General features: G+C 38.7%; 1 protein-coding gene across 1 annotated transcript in view; it reads right to left on the bottom strand.

Moving 5' to 3' along the window:
* Positions 1-3,417: 3,417 nt before the first annotated feature.
* The window catches only part of RGS22 (regulator of G protein signaling 22), a 183,483-nt gene continuing 172,052 nt past the window's right edge, over positions 3,418-14,848 (bottom strand). The window contains exons 24-27 of the mRNA XM_069081333.1: positions 13,407-13,556; positions 8,712-8,807; positions 3,652-3,757; positions 3,418-3,512 (exon numbers count right to left, since the gene is read on the bottom strand). Of these exons, the coding sequence (XP_068937434.1) occupies positions 3,418-3,512; positions 3,652-3,757; positions 8,712-8,807; positions 13,407-13,556 (447 nt within the window). The remainder of the gene's footprint in view (positions 3,513-3,651; positions 3,758-8,711; positions 8,808-13,406; positions 13,557-14,848) is intronic.

Raw genomic sequence — 14,848 nt, 5'->3', positions numbered from 1 at the left:
AATAATATTTTAAAAACCCTGGACTTCCTAAACAGAAGATAATTAGAAAATTGTTTACAAAATGATAGTTCACTGTACAAACATCTTTTATATTTCTTTAAATAATAGAGCTCCATTAACTCAAATACTTTGATGGGTTTATAATTCTATGGGTGTGGGTATTCTTTAAATCAATACAAATTATAACTTTTTCATTTCTTCTCATTCTGGGTAATTCTTTTTCATTTATTCCAATAAATTCTCCAAAGAGGGTCTCTCTAACATAATGGAGACTTTTTTTCTTGTTGTTTTAATACCTTTTTTAGATCCACTGTATCATTCAAATAGTCTATCTTCCTGGATGGGGGGAGAGGAAGGGAATTTAAGTTTTTTTCCATTAATGATAATTTCTTTTCTATCCTTCCCTCCCATCCCACTTAACCAAAAAAAAAAAAAAACCTCACATAGTAAAAAAAAAAAGTAAACATAATAAAGCAAAACAAATACATATATTTTCCATATTTAAAAAAATCTGTGTCTCATTCTGCATCACTAGTCCATTACCTCTCTGTCAGGAGGTGGGTAGTATGTTTCATATGATCCTCTTAATGTTGGTAAGTGCAATGATCAGAGTTCTTAACCCTTTCCAAGTTGTTTACTTTTATAATGTAATTGTTATTTTGGATATTTTGAACTGAATGTCCAGTAGCTATCTTAAGCTTAATATATCTAAAAAGAATTTGTTATTTACACCCCTAAACCATGTCCGCCTCCTACACTCAACACAATCTTTCGCTATTACTGCAGAGGGCAATACCATCTTCCCATCCCTCAGGCGGGATCACAACCTAGGAGTTTCATCCTGGATTCCTTTCCCCACCACCCCCAGTATCTAAGCTGTTGCCAAGGCCTATTGATTTCATCAATCAAGACAAGCAGCTCTTGTGAGTGAGTCTTTATTGGCAATGTGGTTCATCTTACTCATGCCCGCCATGCAATTCCCCATTGCCCTTTGGGTGGTTTATAATTATTTGGAGACTGTGGTGTTCTATGTTTTTTAACCACATAGTATCACTTGTAGAATATATTAAAAAGATGAGTCTTTGTTCTTGGGAGGAGCTTGGGGAATCATTAAAATCACTGTACAATTTTCGCAAACACAAGCCCAAACCCAGAAGATGAGGGAAACTCTGTAACAAGTATAAGTCAAGTCTCAGAAAAAGAACGCATTGTCTGAAAGGACTCTAAGAGTAGATGGGAGAGATGAAGGGATTTTTAAAAACGGAACTAGAGTTTTTGAGGGAAAAATGGAAGGAAAATAAACAGTTTAGAGCGGAAGATAGAGAACTTTACCCAAGTAATGAACAGCCTGAAAAACAGAATGGAGCAATCAATGTTCAGAACAAACAGAGCTCAATGAAATAAGGCTAAAGAATAAAGTCGAAAGAGTGAAAAGTCAGACTTAGTGATTAAGATATCCACGGTGACTTTGGAGGGAGCAGTTTCAGTTGGGTGATGAAGTCAGAAGCCAGTTCATCACAAAAAGTGCAGAAGTGAATGAGAGCAGAAGTGGAAGCAATAAGTGTAGACAGTTAGACAGTTCTTTCTAGGAGTTTGGCCAGGAAAGGGAGGCAAGAAAGAGGCTGAGAGCTACTAGGGACAGAATCTGGGGAGAGTTTTTAAAAGATGGGATGGACTTAGGAAGCAAGAGTGGCGGGGGCAGTCTGTGAGAAAAGATGGGAAGGGATTACACTGAAAGCTCCTGTAGAAAGGTGGTTGGTCTTGGTGGGGAGAAATCTCCTCATTACAGAGTGATGTAAAAGGCAATAGAGGGTGATAGGGGTGGTGAGATAAAGAGAAGGGGAGAAGAGGAAGCTCGATCTTCTCAGCACACTATGAGACAAGGTTTTTAGCTGACAGAAAGGTGAGTGGAGAAGCTGTTGGAAGAAAGAAAAGGAAGTTTGGAACATCCATTGTATAGTGTGGGGTAGAGAAAATTAGAGAGGAATAAAACATACTGCTTTGCTATAGTGAGGGCTTACTATTATCAGCAGGGAACTGCTTTGTTTCAACTCTATGTAGGATATCTTTCCTGACGCTGGCAAGCAGCTTTGATAAACATATATATAGCATCTCATTGGACGTTAAAACTCAGTGGATTATTTAACATGTCCATCGTGGCATCTTGTACGATTTTGCTGCATATTTGGGAAATGCTTTGAGCACCTTCAATGCTGTATTTTGCTGTGCTGTCAGGTCCTTTCACAGACTGCTGAATGCTCAGTTTGATTACCAACAAGCCAAGTTGCGCAATATCCACCTCCTGACACTCAGCTAGAATGGTTCTCAGCAGAGACCCAGGGTCTGTTGCCAGGCCTTCAGATGAAGCCTAGTGGCCATTTAACTACATCATTAAGAAGAACACTGGATTGAGTCTCAGCTTTGGCCTTTATCATCTGTATGGTCCTGGGCAAGTCACTTAACCCTGTTTACCTCAATTTTCTCATCCGTAAAATGAGCTAGAGAAGGAAATGGCAAACCACTCCAGTGTCTTTGCTAAGAAAAGCCCAAATGGGGTCATGGAGAGATGGACACAATTGAAAGATGACTAAATAACAGCAACAAACTACTATCACAGATAATAAATATAGATCCAGAGAGATCGGGACCAACTATACTAGAATTAATAATTTTTATATGGATGATCAGGGGAGAGAGCAAAACTATTTTAAAAATATTACTAATGAAGAATAGATTTGAGTTATTTATTTATTTATTTTGGTGAAGAAATTTTTCCCCAACTAGCAAACTATCAATCAGGTATTGAAAATATGAATCAATTCTTTTTTTTTTCCATGTGAAAAATACATCTACTTAATATAGACTTCTTAAGAATAAAGGGAATAGGGGCGGCCAGGTGGCACAGTAAGAGCACTGGCCCCAGCATCGGGAGACGCGGGATCGGTTCCAACCTCAGATACTTGGCACCCACACAAAATAACTGGCCATGTAACCTTGAGCAAGTTACTTAACCCCAATTACTTAAAAAAAAAAAAAGAATAAAGGGAAGAGGGGTGGCTAGGTGGCGCAGTGAATAGAGCACCGGCCCTGGAGTCAGGAGAACCTGAGTTCAAATCTGATCTCAAACACTTAACAAAAAAAAAAAAACCTGGCCATATGACCTTGGGCAAATCACTTAACTCCAATTGCCCTTCCAAAAAAAAGGGCAAAAAATAAGAAGGGGATAAATTCCTGACATGAGTATAAAGAAAAGTACCACTTGTACAGTACATATCTCTTCGATAATGATGAATTTAAGCAACTTAAGTAATATAGAAGTTCATATCAATTGCTATCAAGATAAATGAGAAACTCAGAAGAGAAGGCTGAGATATAATGAAAACAGGAGAATAATGTTCAGTGTTAGTGCCAAGACACTTACCCTTGCTGGTCTTGTAAAAACTTGCATTTCGTTACATTTATATTCAAAGTTGAGGAAACGAAAGTCTTAGCACTAGCAGCTAATGAGGGGCCTGAATAAAAATAATAAGGGAAATAGGAAGAAAAAAATGAATGTTATTAAAATGTCAAACTGTCAATCTCTGTTATGCAACTGCATAGAAGTCTTAGCTACAATAAAACAATCTATGCAGCAAAACAACAAGAAGGGACCTGCTAAGTTGTTCAACGCCATCTTTTTTTCCAGGTCTTCTTGGATTTTAAGCAAGGTTCTCTCCTGCTCCAGGGCTTCTATGTATTTTGAGTAGCACCAAGAAGGCTGTGAAAACAATTTTCAAAGTTAAATGTGAAGCTACTTGTTCCCTGCATCAATGAAGATGATATGCTATCTTGCAACTTCTGTCAAAATTACTTTATCAGCCTATCTTTGTCCATATATTTGGCACATTTGTGCCAAAATAAAATAACCACCTTTGGTTTCTGTTTCCATGCCATCAACTTCAGTGTCCTGGTAAAGAATGAGCTAATCAAAATTATCAAGACATTTTGATAGCTTTATGGTCGTCTTTATAGGTTTGTTTTGGTTTATAATGAATTAATTTAAGTGTTTAGGGCAGATCCTGATGGTTTAGGTTGAATAAGCACACTTCTCGGAACAATCAGAAGTAAATTTAGAATGTCCACATTAAAGAATAAAACAACCCAGAATATCTCATTCTTTTGCTAAGTCCTGTACCTTTGATGCCCTCCCTATGTGCATGTAAATAAGACTTATGCCCCAAAGTATTTTTAATGGTTCTATTCCATCTGAAACATGTTGCAATAAGGTGTCAGAACTGATGAACTTGGATCTATATCAACCATTGATGATGCTAGCTTTTGACCTCCCCAAAGCAACCATTTCTCTTGCTAATAATTGATTTCTCTATCATTAGTCCAACTGGTTAGATAGCTGATCCAATCTGCTTAAGACACTTGGGAATATCAAAAATTGCCTTTTGTAAAGACCTAATAAGCTTTGATTTAAAAAGGCACATATACAGCTCATACAGAAATTTGCTCTGCATGACGTATTTGTGATAGGTTCTACTTTTCTTTCCTTCTCAATATACGGGGGGAGGGAGAAAATAAAAGCCTCCCAGAAGAAGTAAGAATGTTGCCCTTGATAAAAAAAATAAGGGAGAAAAGGCAGAACTATTCAACTCTTATTTTGATGTTTCTTTTCAGATGAGGAAAAATGTCTTTGGATCTAGGAGGAGAGAATAAAGATGGTTAATGGGGAATTGATGCCCAAGAGATGTAAGACAGTGAATAAGAGAACAATGAGCTGCCCTTGACAAGTTCAAATCTCCAGGTCTGGGTGAACTACACTTCAGAGATGGGAGGGGAGAGGAGCCAAAGCTGCCACGCCGTCGTTAGTAATCCTTCCAAAATAAAATAGGAAGGTTGAGGGAGGTAGGGATGATGAAGACTCTTCCAATGAGATTGACTTCAATTCTTAGCAAAATTCTCCATCACATTTTCTAATTAACTCTCTAGGGGCAGCTAGGTGGTGCAGTGAAGAGAGCACCGGCCCTGGAGTCAGGAGGACCTGAGTTCAAATGTGACCTCAGACACTTAACACTTACTAGCTGTGTGACCTTGGGCAAGTCACTTAACTCCAATTGCCCTGCCTTCCACCCTCTAAAAAGACAAAAAAAAAACCCCAAAACCAAAACCAAACAACCAACCTAATTAACTCTCTGTAACTAGTTTGGCTCGAGGTGACACCTTTTACTCATTCCAGCCTGAATGTTCAATTCTGGAGTGTTTTCTCTATCCTCAGAGGATTTTTTCACTGTATTAGCAATTTTTGTTTGCTTGCTCATTTTCTTAGTCTCTTTATTGGATCTTTTTTTTTTAATGTGGGCCTGCAATTTCCCCCCTGCTTTTGGGAACTATTATTTTTTTTTAATCCGCTTGGTTCATTTCTGGTTGTTCTGAAGTATCCGCACATGGGCTTCACTATCAGAATCCTCTATCCTTCTGTTCCTAACATTAATGGAGCAGACCTCTCTCACACAAGGCTGCCTGGTCTCTCTTGGGAACTGAGCAACATCATGAACAGGCTGCTGAGAGGTGGAAGGATCTGGCTGAAAAGGGAAACTGAGGAATAACAAGAGAAGCTTGGTGTCTGGCAAAGTCTGCTCTTGGGGTCAGGAGTCTGCCACATCTGCTTAGGGATCTAAACACTTTCTATCTCTTTTCTTACAATGGCTGCCATACTAATCCAAGACAGGGAGCAGAAGGAGAGAAAGGAAGGAAATAAGGAACAAGTATTTATTAAGCATCTACCAATTTCATTTCATCTTCACAAAAACCCTGGGAAGTAGGTGTCCCCTAGATCCACACTTTATAGATGGGGAAACTGAGGCAGAGGTTACATGACTTCCCCAGGGTCACAGAGCTAGTAGTGTCTAAAGCTAAATTTGAACTCAGGTCATCCTGACTCCAGGCCCAGTACTCTAGCCACTGTACTATTGAGCTGCCTTCTAAGGTGCAGAAAGAGGGACAGGGAAGAAATAGAAAGAAAATTTGTGGAAATTTCTTTTTGTTGTTATTTTACTTTATTTGGTATGATTCTTTCTAGTCTGAATTGGTGAAGGGGGAGATGGGCTTAGGTATAATCACATTCAGCTATCTTCCTGGATGATATTTAAACACTTAATAGAAATATATGTAAAGTCCTATACTTGGGTTCAAAATAGCATCCCAAGCACAAGATAGGGGATATGTAAATAGGGAATATTTCATTTGAAAAAAAAAAAAGGGGCAGCTAGGTAGCGCAGTAAGTAAAGCAATGGCCCCAGAGTCAGGAGGACCCGAGTTTGGTTCTGACCTCAGAACACCCACACACAAAAAAAATACTAGCCATGTGACCTTGGGCAAGTTACTTAACCCCAATTGCCCTCCAAAAGGCAAAAAGAAAAAAAAGAGAGAAAAAACGAAACATTTTGGTGGACTGCAAGCTTAATGAGAGTCAAAAGCATGCTGTGGAAGCTGGAGTAGTTTATGTGATCATTGGAGCAAGACTGGAAAGGACCCCAGTGGCCATCAAGTCCAGCTCCCCTTAAGGCCCCAGGAGGCTGTGGGATTTGCTCAAGGTCACACTGGCAGAAAGTTTCTGAGGTGGGATTTGAACCCAGGTGCTCTAAATTCACAGTTAGTGATCTTTCACCAGTTGTACTGTATCACTTGTTAGGCTACATTAAGAGGGGCATCCTGAATCCAATCTGCTTTCTCCTGACCACACTACTTCTAGAAAGCATATTGTGTTCATATCTGGGCACCTTGTGGAGAAAACTGGACAGTGTATAGAAGTGGGCAATGTCTATAGTGAGGAGGTTCAAACCATGTCAGAGAGCTGAAGGAGCTGAATATGGTTAGCCTGGAGAAAAAGAGCATGGATGGAAGGCTGGATAGACAGATGGATGGATGAAGGAAGGAATGAAAAAGCATTTACTAACCATTTACTATGTGGCAAATGCTTTGCTAAGGGCTCAGAATACAAATACAAAAGTAAAGACAAATCTCTTCCCTCAAGGATATTATATTAATAATAAGGAGAGAAAACACCAGTAAAAGTTGAAGACACATCTAATTGGTTTGAACAGAAGCTGATGAATTTTGATCAGGTTCTACAAAGAGTAAGTCAGTTTGAGAACAATTGCAGAGGTACAAAGAGTTGTCTGACCTGACAAAAATCCAACTTTAACCAGGTCCCAAATATCTTTCTGTTTATGTGCCACAGAAACAAGGTAATAGACCACCATTGGTTACTCAAATTTGAAGTCAAGTTTGCAGAAGAATCTTTCCAAAATGGTGTCATGGAGATTTGGACACGACTGAAAAAGAACTGAACAAAAATGCTTTTTCAACTAATCCAATTCAACCACTATTCAAACTAGGCACTTGAATGGGAGGGCCTTCAGCACCACACTTGGTCTGGGAAGGAAGATCCATTGGTGAAGCTAGCTTTTGGGAGTTACTATGTAGGAATGATAGGTCATCCATAGCAAGAACAAGACCACATAGGGATTTATTTGTATTTATTCTCTTTATATTTTAGTTGTCTTCTGCATCAGAATATAAAAATAAGTATTTATAATTTTCCATTAGAATACGAGCTTCCTTAAAGTAGAAGTTATTTCTTTCTTTATATTTATACACCCAGTGCCTAGTAGAGTGTCTGGTACATAGCAGAAGCTTAATAAATGTTTCACTGGTGGGCAGCAGTGAGTGGCTGGGTAACTGACAGGAGCCTATCCTAAGGTCCTACTGACAGGACCCAGATGTATAGCAACCACACTGAAAAGACAGAAAATACAAGACTGAGAAAGTCCATCTAATGTTTGTGAATATTTTATAGAATTACATGTTTATGAAAAGAGATGGGAACTTTTCCAGTATTGAAGTAGTCACCAAATAGGGCATATTTTAATTAAACTTAAGGAAATGAATGAAAATGAACTTATTAATTACTATGTATAAAGCTATATGCCAAGTCCTGGGGATACAAATACAACCGTCAAGAAAGTTTCTGCCCCAAAATAACTTCCGTGTTAATGAGGGAACACAACACATATAGGATAGGACGGATATGTAGGTTTTGAAAGTTATGGGGATGGTGAGTGGATATGGGGGAGTAGGCTGACAGCCCCTTTCCAGGGTAATGATAACACTGACTTGATTATGGTTCCAAAACTGCACAAGAGGGTGGGACTTGGGGCGGGGGCAGAGAACATAGTCTAATAGTGGCACTGAGGCCACTCATCAGTCACTACAGTGGGGAAGGAGTGGACCCATGGCAGGCGTTTCAGAGTCGTATGGGTTAAGACCTCTGGGTCGTGGTCTCTGTTCTGAGTGGCAAGATGGCTAGCTAGAAGATGGCTTGGGGAGTAGGGGGTAGAGTGAAAGTGAAACATGGCTAGGGTCTGCCTGAGATAGTGGGCTAAAGGAGGCACTCACCAATGAGCATGGGGTGAGGAGAGTGGGATCTCTGGAGTGAAAGGGTTAAAACCTCCAGGGTATAGTCTCTGATGGGGGTTTGGGAGGAGGGTGACTAGCTAGATGGCTGGAGAATAGGTAAATAATACACCTGTATACACACTGTTTAACTGAGCTGATGGACCAGCGCGAAGTTTTATAATAATCTAATAAATCAATCTGTGCATCAAGAGAGGAAACACCACAGAAAGATGGTGATAGCCCCTGCAATATACTTGACTGCTTACCTGTCGGTTATAGGCCTGGGTACTTAAACCTGTGGTGCTGCTTATTCTCACTGAACCTGAAACTGAACCACTTGGTGTTCTTGATGTATCCTGTAACTTAAAGTGTAAATGGGACAGCTTAATGGAGGGAAAAATAGGATATCGAGATTAGCCCACATTCCTAAAATAATGTAGAACATTATTCAAAATACACTTTATTTTTTGGTAAAATAACATGATAGTTAATGTTGTACCAAGGCCTATCACAAGCAAATACAGTGTAGCCTGTGATTATTTATTTTGAAATATCCTACCATTGTTCATCTTCAATTTTTCTTATTAATCTACAATCATTTGATTTTCATAATACCACTTTCCCTCATTCTTCCTCCTCCCCAGATTCCCGGTTCATGTCTGTTTTTGTCAATACCTGGATTTTCACAAGACTGAATTGAGGCTATGTAGGTTAGATCTTTGCAGCATATAGAGATACCACTCCAGAAATGATCAGTCTTTTCAGAATATAAATTTCCCCTACTCCAAACCTTAGGTTTCACATACTCGTTATCCTGGTAGTTCAGTGATTATCTTAATTTTGACCGGACAGAACAGTATTGGACCAGGACTTAAGAAGGCTGGGGTCAGATCCCACCGGGGCACTTCTGATGCCAGCTGTGGAACTTCCTGGACCCTCACTTTCTCATCCATAAAGTTAGGGAGTTGGGTCAGATGGATTTCAAGGCCCCTTCCATCTCTAGATCTATAATTAGTGCAAAATATTCTTTGAGCCAGTGTTTCAGCTACACCAGGGAAACCATTTGCTTGTGAACACTATATCTCAATAAATTTCAAATTAAAATTCAACCAATATCTATGGGTAAGTCATTTTTGATTCTCCCTCTATGATATCTTACATTACTCTGCTCACACTACGACTGTCCTTGTTCTGGCCCTGATCACCTAGTCTACTCTGTTAAATGGCAGTGATGCTGGACAGAGTAGAGTAGAACAGTGTCTGTCCTCAGGGAGCTCTCAAGTCTCCTTCAGGCTAAGGAGGGAAGCAGACCAAAAGTGACAGGAAGAGCTCAGGGCAGCAGCAGTGGGGGCAGGAAGGCCATCCCGGGGAGTATTTGGAGAAGAGCTAGCATAGGAGTTGAGTCTTGAAGGAAGAAAAAGATTCTTAGGCTAAGTCCTTCCAATTACCCTGACTTTCCAGTCCATGAACATATTCAGCTTCCATTAGCTTCACCTTGACTCTACCCCAAAACACACTGGGAAACACTAAAACCTTCCTAATCTTAATCCCATTATCACCCAATAAATGCTCTAGGCTCCATAATCCACAATCCTGAGAATCTGCCACGTGCCCAGCAGCTGCAGTCTTGCATTCTTTTGGTCCTGCTCCTGCCTCTGGGATGTGCTCCCCACAAATATGGGTGTACCCCAAGGCTCTATCCTGGTCTTCTCCTACATTCTTTCTGAGTGACCTTATCAGCTCACTGCAATTATTTACACACATATCTGAGAATAAAATCTGTCTATCTGGGGATCATCAGAGCAAAGACTGTAATTAAATAGGTGTATATATATGCATACACACAGTACATGTATGTATACACATGTGCCCATGCATATAAACATATATGTAAACATACTTTTCATAGTGTATGTATGTGTGTGTTGTTTGTACCTGGTATACCTTATATACTCTTTTATTTTTTTAGGACTTTATATTTTGCCTTTATTTTATTCAATTTGATCCAATATTCTAACCTAATGTAAGGTATTTTTTTTAATCTTGGTTCTGTCATCCAGAGTGTTAGTTTAAGGACATCTGTACATTTGTAAGCCTGCCTTCTTTGCTTTTATCTAAGGAATTTGTGAAGATGTTAAGCAGTTTAGGGTCCTGCACTGAACCCTGGCACTCCACTGGAGACTTAATTACTTTCAAGCTCAAATGTGCACAAGAGATAGAACATATATGAAGAGCTGAGACACATGCTAATGCCTTACCTTGTAACTATAGGAGGCACTTTTCAAGGGATGGATAATACCTGTAATTATATTAATATTAAGCTTTTTATTAGAGACCTGAACCCACTAAGGGCTTTACAGAGTCTCCCCCTTATCAAGCAGACTCAGTGGCATTGAGATAATCTGTGAGAAACCTGGTAGCCTCTCCTGAGCTCACCTGGTAAACTAACATAGCATGTATTTCAAGTTCATGTGAGACAAAATTTTGTATCAATTTGAGAGAGGAGATAATCTATAGCTAAGAATGAAGACCAAGAAAAAAATCCTGAGCAAGTGGGTATGACTGAGACAGATCTTCCCTGAGTCAGACCTTCAGGTTTGCTTAACATTAACATCAGTCTGCCATGGGTTTAGATAGACAGAGTACCTTTTCTCCCAGATACCCCAACCAAGGGCAGTGCCATGCTGCTAAAACATAACCCACCCTATGCTGCTGTCCTCCCCACCACACACAGAAGGAGGATCCTGCTTAGCACTGGGTAGCTGAGATAGTTCTCTGGTTGGGTGGTGGCAGCCACTACACAATATTCCCCCAACAGTTTTCTTTATCCACAGTGGTCATGGGAGATGTTGGCTCTGGAGAATGCAGAGAGTTCATTGCTAGTGCTCTCCTAAGGCTGCTCACCAAGCACACAAATTAGAACCCAAATCATCTAACTTCTGTCCTGTGAATAGACAAATACAGTTTATCTTTCTGGTTGGTCCTAAACAAAGTTGTTTTGTTACTTACACTTTTTTCTTCCTCTGGCATTTGTTTACTATGTTTTTAGTTTGAGCTAATACATATTTTGACATTTTTCATTAATGTGCTAATTAAAGATTTGCTTGATTTTTAAAAAATCAAATGTATCTTAAAAGAAAAAAAAATTCAAAACTCAATGTTCTCAAAATCATTCCAAAATAAAATTCATTCTTTTCTACTATAAATTACTGTACATAAACTAGTACAAAAGTCTTCCATACTAAGGGAATTTTCAAATGAATAAGAGTATTTTCATGTGAGTGAATGATCTGACCCTAGATCTAATTTCCACTAGTGTCACATTACATATATTCACTTTGTAATTCATACTTCTCTGCTAAAAATTTGGGCCTCTAAACCAACATCTGAAACTCTTGACAAAATTTTTTTAAAAATTCACTAAAATGTGTATCAGAGTGACTGGAAGGTGAATATCTCAAACAGACCTCACCCAATGACCCAGACAGGCCTGGCCTCAGGACTCCACCAGCATCTAGCTGCCTTGCACACCAAGCATGACCAGAGGCTAAAGTATTAACTGTCCTCTCTCCCCTCTCCCACAGACCTTTTCACCAGTTTCTCAGGGAACAAAAATCAGATCAATATGACCTCCCTCCCCCCACACTTTTTCCTCCTATGATGGGTGTGACAAACTATTTGCCCTATGGCTCTATTTATAATCTTGTGATTTTTGAGTCACAGGTTGCCTACTACTCCCTAGTCCCTCACAAACCCCCTTGTCAATCCTATACCTCCTGGGTCTCTTTCATACTCTATTCTACCTTTCCATTATGCCCTCAGAGCCATTGTACTCCTGTTAACAAACTGTTCCCTCACCTTCCCCTGGAAATTATGTTCCATATATTTTGTATTTAATTTTATGTACATGTTTCTCCCTAACAAATTATAAGCTTCTTTTAAAAAAAAAATAGCATTTTATTTTTTCTAATTACATGTAAAAATAATTTTTGACATTCATTTAAAAAATTTTGAGGTGCAAATTTTCTCCCTCCCTTCTCTCCTTCCCCCCTCCCTAAAATGGTAAGCAATTTGATATAGGTTATATATGTGCAATCATGTAAAACATATTTCCATGGAATATAAGTTTCTTGAAGACTGGGACTGTTCCATGTTTTATCTTTGTATCCCTAGTGTCTAGCACAGAACCTAGCATATAGTAGATGCCTAATAAATATTTGCTAGTTTATAACTTTAATTCCATCAACTCCTTACTTTCACTCACGTATTTAAATAGTTACCTAACCTATCAGCCTCTCGTATAGAACCCCTTTCTCTCTACTCACATGGTCCCTACTTTAGTTCAAGAACTTATTAGCTCTCACCTGGACTATTGCAATCGTTTCCCAGCCTTCCCTCTTCTTACTCTTCTGACCCATCCTCCACAGAGCCATCAAAGGGACTTTATAAGCGCTGGTCTGGCTATATCATTTTGCTTCCTACTCAATAAACTCTAATGGCTCCCTAACACCTCCAGAATCAAATATAGATTTCTTCTGTTTGGCATTTAAACCTTTTCACTCTCTGAATGCACCCTACCTTTCCATCTTTACTACATATTATTCATACCCAAATCCTCTGTGATCCAGTCATACTAGCCTTCTTTCTGTTTCTTGTACAAGACACTCCATCCCTTATCTTTTGACTTTGTCCCCTCATGCCTAGTATGCAATCCCCTCCTTACCTTTGCCCATGGAATTCCTGATTTCCTTCAAGACTTAGCTCAAGCACCCCTCTAGACTGTAAGAGTCTTGAGGGCAGGGACTGTTTTCTGTTTATCTTGGTACCCTCAGCATCTAGCATGGGGCCTGGCTTGTTAAGTGAATTCTCTATATTCTTCTTCCTCCTCTAACCTCTTATACATACATGTCATACATACTTTTTAAAGCTCTTATTACAAGAAACAATGAGCTCCATCTTACCTTTACTTTGCTGTCTTCAATGGAAACAGCCTGTTTTTTCTTAAATTCTTTTCTTCTCTCTGAAGTAGTCACAACTTTCTCATCAGTTAAATTGCTCCGGAACTGACAAAACTGTGGCCAATATTTAAAAAGAACCCCAAAAATGGTCATCTGGGTAGAAGCAAAAGGGTACTAGGGTTACAATTTTGTACAAATGTCCTGATTTAAACTATAATTCACCATAATAATGGATTAACTATTCCTTACTTAGTATCCGCCATGTTTCCTGCAACTTATTGTCTCCAGGCAGCTTCATATAAGCTATACACGTGCTGATCATCAATTTTTTTTATTACCAATGAGAAGTCTTTGTTTTAAAAATGTAGTTGAGACACTTTCTTTTTTATATCTCATACCAATTGACTGAATAGAAATATTCATTAGGTTTTAGGAGGTCTTTCTTTAAACAAGGAATTTATGGTTTCTTTTAAAAACTGCCATACACACTGCTATTTTATCCAAATATTCTAAACATTTAGTTCACCAAGGAAAAACCCCTACTTTTTTTCTTTTGGAGAAAGGAAATACCATTTTGCCTCTGGAAAAACTCTTAAACAACACTGCAGATGTAAGAATAAATCTTGGACAACTTTTAAATGATATAATCTTTCTTTTTATGTGAAAGCAAGAAAAGCAACATTTAAAAAGCAGAATGGTGCCCCTTAACTAATGCCCTCCATTAGGATACTCCACCATTAAGTGATCACGATATTTCTATAGATAAGAATTGTACTCCAAAGTCTGTGCCAAATTCCTTCATTAGTTCTGCAATGCAAGTATGTTATTTCTTGCAAAAACTTAGTACTTGCCACATCAGATCAGGCTGTCATCCTAAGAAGTTCTACATCTTGCTGCTTATTAGTTATGGCTTTTACCTAATGCTATTAAAATTAAAAGAACCATCTCATTAGGCTTTAAGCTATTAGGGAAGGGAATAAGCATTGACTGAGCATGTACTATCTGCCAGTCACTATGCTAAGCACCTCTCATTTGGTAATCATTAGTTTGATAACTATTAAGGCAAAAGAAAAAAAAAACATTATTTTATAAATGCTTCAGTGATCAGTTTATGACCTGAAGTAAGACATTTGATTCTCCTTATTTTAGCAATTTTTCTATCAAGACTTGCAATTTCATGTTATTTATTTTCCATCCATCCATCATCCATCCATCCATCTATCTGTTTTTCTTCAGGACCCATAGGTGGAAGGAATTTCCTGGTAGGAAATCCTCCCAGTCAGCCTGAAGTAGTAGGAGGTTAAATGATTTGCTCAGAGTCACCTTGGGCAAGTTACTTAACCCCAATTGCCCTCCAAAAAGAAAAAAAAAGCAAAAAAAAAATACCAATCGTTCCTTCTTATACACTAAATTATCCTTCTTTTCAGTAAACTCTTCACACATCT

This window comes from Petaurus breviceps, unplaced genomic scaffold (assembly GCF_028583685.1).
Source record: "Petaurus breviceps papuanus isolate PSGF00001 unplaced genomic scaffold, PetGlider_PUasm1.0 98, whole genome shotgun sequence".
Taxonomy (NCBI): Eukaryota; Metazoa; Chordata; class Mammalia; order Diprotodontia; family Petauridae; genus Petaurus; species Petaurus breviceps.
The sequence above is the reverse complement of the archived record's forward strand: the minus strand, read 5'-3'. Positions and strand labels throughout refer to the sequence as shown.